General features: G+C 38.9%; 1 protein-coding gene across 1 annotated transcript in view; it reads left to right on the top strand.

Moving 5' to 3' along the window:
- Nucleotides 1–5770, top strand: part of LOC139745480 (uncharacterized) — a 37128-nt gene extending 31358 nt beyond the window's left edge. Inside the window, exons 24-29 of the mRNA XM_071655872.1 lie at nucleotides 129–281; nucleotides 941–1065; nucleotides 1797–2080; nucleotides 2987–3053; nucleotides 3916–4115; nucleotides 5391–5770. Of these exons, the coding sequence (XP_071511973.1) occupies nucleotides 129–281; nucleotides 941–1065; nucleotides 1797–2080; nucleotides 2987–3053; nucleotides 3916–4115; nucleotides 5391–5770 (1209 nt within the window). The remainder of the gene's footprint in view (nucleotides 1–128; nucleotides 282–940; nucleotides 1066–1796; nucleotides 2081–2986; nucleotides 3054–3915; nucleotides 4116–5390) is intronic.
- Nucleotides 5771–6326: the final 556 nt, after the last annotated feature.

The raw sequence follows: 6326 nt of genomic DNA on the forward strand, positions 1-6326 counted from the left end.
CGAGAGGACTTCGACACACGGGCAACAAGTGAATCAAAAACACATAAGAGAACTCGCCTCATCCCCCTTTTCAAGATCAAAAATGTTGTTAAATCTGGACATCTATTGTACTTTTCCACCATTTCCAGAATGCAACAAATGCCACTTGCGTCTTCTGGGATTTCGAAGCAAACAATGGCAGCGGTGATTGGTCAGCGGAGGGCTGTCGCCTAGGCAGCAACAGCACCGATGAGAGACCTGTGTGCGAGTGTACTCATCTCACAAACTTCGCTGTGCTCATGGTGAGAAAGACACTTAATCAGCAAACTTATAGTTCTAGTGACTTTGAACAAATTAGAAATAATTAGTGTGCATTACTTTCACATTCAGCATAAGAGTCCCTTATTTTTCAACTGGAAACTATTATGTGTATCTTGATCTTGAAGGATTTTCAAATTTGAAAGCAAAGCGCGATTATGCAGTAATCAGCTATGCTATTTCCTTTGGTACATTCACTTTCAATATATTATTGTCTTATATTTTGACTTTAACCTTTTTGACTTTTGACTTGTAATTGTGACTTTTTAAAACGGAAAATGAATTATAATACATCAAACTAATCAAATAAAATCCCTCACATCGACAACTCAGGTAAGATTTCGGAAAATGGAACGTGAGAATGTGTCTACTTATTTTCATTAAGTTGACTTTCGTCTTCAATTGCGAATTCAAAATGTTAAAACAAACACAAAAGCTACAATACCACACAGCTCTGGCGGGCGGCCCTTAATGCAATCAAAACACTTCTTGCAATTAAACCTCCAAACAATGATTGCAGTGCATAAGCTACTGTATATTCCCCATCCACATACATCCCCCATCCTTTTATGTTCATCTTACACACGATTGTAACGTTGGTTTCACCAATCACCATTCATCGCTCCTTCATCTTGTCTTCCAGGACATCTACGGAGGATCCACCCTCTCCGACCGGGAGGACTTCATCTTAGAGATCCTCAGCTATGTGGGCTGCTGTATGTCCATCGTGGGTCTGGTCATCACTTTGCTGACCTATCTTAGTAACAGGTGAAACAATAACGGGTGTTACATTTCCCAGCCCGCGAGTCCATCCCCTAATTTATTCCCGTATTAATTTTGTACTCAAAGGAGTTGGTTTATTATGCAAATGAATGCCGCGTACCAATCCCTTTGTACTGATTCTAAAATCATGAAAAATATTATGACGTGTTTGATGGACCTCTGGATTTTTACACGTGGATGGCTCCCAATCGTCCAAAAGCTAGCTGAGATTGGTATTAGTAATGTCTTCAAATCTACGGAGAATACTCTCTGAGGACCTAGTGATGAGATATTCAATTCATCACTGCTTCAGAATACTTTTGTAAGTAACATTCTTTGATATATCTGGCAACAGTTATGTAAGCTAAAAAAAATAAAGTATGTGTACATAAAATCAATCTGAATGTATTGATAAAGTGGTCTTTTCCTGCTATTATGTAGATACTTCAGCATGTTCAGGTAGAGCTGATTCGTCCTTTTTAGAAAAGACTATGTTACCATCACCATTGCACACATACACGTTGACGAAAGCCTTTCCCATAACATGGCTCGTTATATATTTTATGTATATTAAAAATAACTCTTAGTGCCAAGTTCATTTTTCTTCCACTGTTCAACATAATGGTATCATTACAACTATCTTGATAAGATCCTGTTATTGGGATAAGAGATGCTTTGAAATTTCGAGCGAATATATCTCAATCTCTCCTCTCTTTATCATTCACTTTTGTCCACAGAAAACTGAGGATGAAGAACCCCAATCAGATCCTCCTCTGCCTCTGTGCCTCTCTCCTGGGTCTCTACATCACCTTCGTGGTCATGATAGCCTTGGATTCCGAGAGGGGCGTGGCCGAGGTGGGCGTGGTCCCCTGTAGTATCGTGGCTGGCCTCCTCCATTTCTTCACCCTCTCCTCGCTCGCCTGGATGTGCGTAGAAGGGTTCAACATGTACCGCATGTTTGTGAAAGTCGTGGACAGCTATGTGTCCAAGTTTCTCCTAAAGTCGTCTCTCTGTGCATGGGGTAAGAATTGAATCCCAAGCAAAAAACGTCCTGCTTGTTCATTCTCTTCTCCATGTAACAGATAATCTCGCTGGGTTGTCTCAACTGGCTTTGGATGTAGTGTGTGGAAAGGCACTCTGGTCTAAATACAGGCTGTCTGTTTAGTATATGTATACCTTTCTCTTGCAATTCTGTGTTTTTCAATTGAAAATTAGGAAAGACAGCATGTGAGATAATATCTGCTCTTCCTCCTTCATTCAGACCTCATTACTATTCTATTGACCAATGTTGAAAATGGGCTGTACAAAAGGTAGTAAGAACATTTAGAAGAATCTGATCAAATTTACAAGTTTCCTTAACAGTTTATGTTGAAGACGTCATTACCTTTTTTTAAATCAAATATCATTTACTATAGGTATACTACTGTCGTTTTTCTCCGGATTTTATTGGAGTAATTGAAAGTATATCAATCATAACTATACTGATGGATCACATCCGACCATTTAAAATGTATATTTCTAATAAGTCTATTTTGTTATATCAATCTTTAATACACTTAGACCTGCACGGCCTTGTAGATAAAAGTATCACTATCATTATAAACAAGAATTTTAGAGAAGACATTGGATACTGTAAACGTCCATATATTTCGCGCGATTAATATTTCGCGCTGAACGGCTCAAAAACATATTTACGGGTCTTCTTGAATTCGCGCTGAACGATTGTCAATCCATTCAAAATGTGCAAAGAAAATCGTGAAGATATTTTCGCGAGTTTTAGAATTCACGCTAGCCAAAAGTACCGCGAAATGTGAGAAAATTAATGCACCGCGAAAATTTGTGCATTTACAGAATATAACCAAACGTCATGTGTCTTATCATCTACTAACATTTGCGAACTCTATCACCTTTTATTTTTGTCTCACAGGTATTAGTGCTATCGTAGTCTTTATAACAGCTGGAATCACGAGGGAAAATTATGCACAAACAGATTTGTAAGTGACAAACGGCAGTTCGTTATCTCACTTTCCAAAGCTATTTACATGGAAACTTTTGACTGAAGTACAGCGAAAACGGAGAGAAGTATAAAAAAGGAGAAGGAGAAGACGAAGAAGAAGAAAAAAAAAGAAGAAAAGAGGAAGGAGAAGAAGAAAAATAAGTTGAAAGAAGTAATTATATTTACGAAAAAAGATGAAGAATGGGGCTTGGTAGTAAAAGCAGTGTTACTATATATTGGGTAGAAATATCAAAGTCTTAATTCCAATAGTAACACTCTTTTCGTGCACGAAACTCTCGCCCCCTTAATCTGATGTGAGAGACTGGGTTCTTCTAATCAAGCACCTTGTCGATAATTGAATGTTGCTGGGTTTTTTTTTTTCAATAAAGGGTATTTTTTCAATCAGTTGTATGTGTCGTGTCAATAATAAAAAAGCCATGATAGCAGGTGAGCTTCAGACAGTATGAAATGCCTGTATTATTTCAGCTGTTCGATGAGATTAGCTGACAAAGTGAGGTTGATAATGAAGCTGATATACAATGCAGATTCAAATGTATCATTGACGAGATACTCTACTCGATGTTTATGGTGAAAGTTAAGTGTACAAGCCAGCAGTACAGAGTCAAACGAAAAAAATAATGGACTTGAAAAAAGAAACCAAAGGCTTTGAGACAACGATATCCTCTCGAAGAGTCTTTATCCATAAAGCCTGAATACTCTGATATACGAAATGTAACAGGAGCGCTTTACTTTTGAAATAGGCATTCACATTTACAATACTAATTACAATATTAATTGGTAGCGGTACATCGCCAAGGTATTGAAGCGTTTTGTCCGTCTTTGTCCATTCTTGTGGTCAGCTGTTTCGTCAGTCTCTGGCCCCAGGTGGGCGGGCTACTCATCCCCATCGGTCTCATTCTCATATTCAACCTCGTCGTCTTCGTGCGCGTCATGCAGCGCCTGACCAAGACGGTGCGCGGCAAGCAGACAAGCGACAAGAGCGAGCGACGCCAACGACTACGGCGGTTCCAGAACGCCGTGTGTATCCTCCTCCTCATGGGTGAGTGCTTCCCCTCACTGCTATCTTCTGCTCCTTCTAAACAAGGGTGAAGATGATTGTTACAGTGGACTGAAACGAAGTCGTTCTGTGCGTTCTCTTTATTTCTCTCTTTCTGTATGCTTCTCGTATTACCCTCTCTTTCATATTTATCTCTCTTTTATCTTTTTTTTCTATCTGTCACTCTTTATTTCTATCTCTCTCTTTCACTGTTCTGTCATAATATGTCTCATTCTCTCTTTGTTGGTTTTTTTTTCTCTGTGTGATTGTTTTTATTCTTTTTTGCCAGTTAGTATTTTTTTTACTTAGATTATTCATTTTCCAGCTCTATACAGTTTTTCTCAAAATAATGATTTTGTTCTGTTGTGTTCTGTTTTTTGTTTTTGTTTTTGTTTTGTTTTTTGCTTTTTGGTTAGCTCCGTTCAATTTCTTGGGTTATGTCTTGATTGATAAAAATGGACACTACAGATAGATGTTCGAATTACATGTAAGAATAATTTTATCATGGTAACTTTAACTTTGCACATTTGGAGATGAAGCATACGGAGCTTATACCATCGCTGGCAAAATATGAGTGATGTTATTTCTGCTGTTTAAGTACTGTTTGCTGGACAGTACCATAAAACGAGGTATGTCTTCAATCCAAATGTGCTAAAATGTGCAAAACCAGCAAATTACTTGAGCAACAATGTTTGATGATAGAACGATGTAGTGCGTTAGTGTAGAAAACAACAGCCACAAAAATGAGAAAGAATATTCTTGAATTCTGTCTTCTCTGTGATCAGTTTTAAACGTCATCCTCTATTTATGATAAGACGGTAAAAAGTTCTAAGAAACGTTTCAAGCGTATTTTACTTGAACGGTATTCTGGAATTAATATCATTCTGAATTAATAAGAGATTAGTATGATACGGATGTGTTTATGAAAATGTCATCTTGTATGTTGTTAATGTGCTTGTGTATGTTTTGTTTGTGTATGTATGAGTGTGCGTGCGCGTGCTGACTTTTTTTAGTCAGTTATAGTTAATAGAAAGAAGAGAGAAAACTCTGCATTTACCAGTACTTCTCCGGAACTAGTTTTAAATAAGACCCATTGCCTTGTCAATAACCCCTTCACTTGATATATTATTTGGTTGGTTGTTTGGTTGTTGTTTGTTTTGTCACATTGTTATGTTATACATGTACTTTATAAACAATTGTCACATTCTTATGCATGCATATTTTATTAAGTGAAAATAGATAAATAAAATGAAATATTTCACTCCAACCTCTACCAAGGTCTGACGTGGTCAGTGGGCTACCTCTCGCTGATCCGGGCTACCAGCGTGGTCGTACAGGGGCTCTTCACCGTGCTCAACTCGCTACAGGGCTACTTCATCTTTATGCTCTACTGCGTGCGGCAGCCGCAGATCCGGCGGCAGTGGCGGGCCCAGTTCAGCTGCTGTCTCCCCGAGTCCCTCCGCGTCTCCCTGGACTCGTCCAATTTCTCCTCGACGGTCCAGTCCACCCGCACGACCACGTGGAAACCCAATAATATTTCCTCGGGAAGTAAGAAGAAGACCTCGACCACCGCCTCGAAGTTCAACCCCAATTCGGTGCCGGCCGCCACCACGGGATCGCTTAGTAATCGCGTCTATGAAAAGAACAACTACATGTAGAATTGTTCATGCGTGGGGAGAATGTACCTCCCCTTTTCTAAGACAGATACTTAATGACACCTGATTGCAATCAATTTTGAAGCATTTCTCATATTTTTTACCTTGTTAGTGACTATCATCAAACTACAAGAACACGCACACAGTCACACAATCATGTCTAGCCTGACCAGACGCTGTTAGTACGCTGTACTTACAGCGACTGGGCTGTGGATTGTTAAAGGGGAAGGCTAGTAACTGATCAGTGGGAATCAGTGGAAATGCTGGGAGATGATTGTTCCAATCCTTATGGGATTCATTCAAGAGTACATTGTATATCTATTGTTGTGTGAAAATTATTTGCTTCAGAATGGTCTCATATTCAAGTGATGTGCAGTTGAATGCCCCGTCACTGACCAGGGACGCTTACCTAGAAACATTAAACTGCACATTACTTGAATATGAGACCATTCTGAAGAAAATAATTTTCACACAACAATAGATATAATAATGTACTCTTGAATGAATCCCATAAGGATTGGAACAATCATCTCCCAGCATTTCCACTGATTCCCACTGA

Source organism: Diadema antillarum, unplaced genomic scaffold (genome assembly GCF_040938485.1).
Source record: "Diadema antillarum isolate AM-2024a unplaced genomic scaffold, OU_Dant_1.0 seq00001269_RagTag, whole genome shotgun sequence".
NCBI lineage: Eukaryota > Metazoa > Echinodermata > Echinoidea > Diadematoida > Diadematidae > Diadema > Diadema antillarum.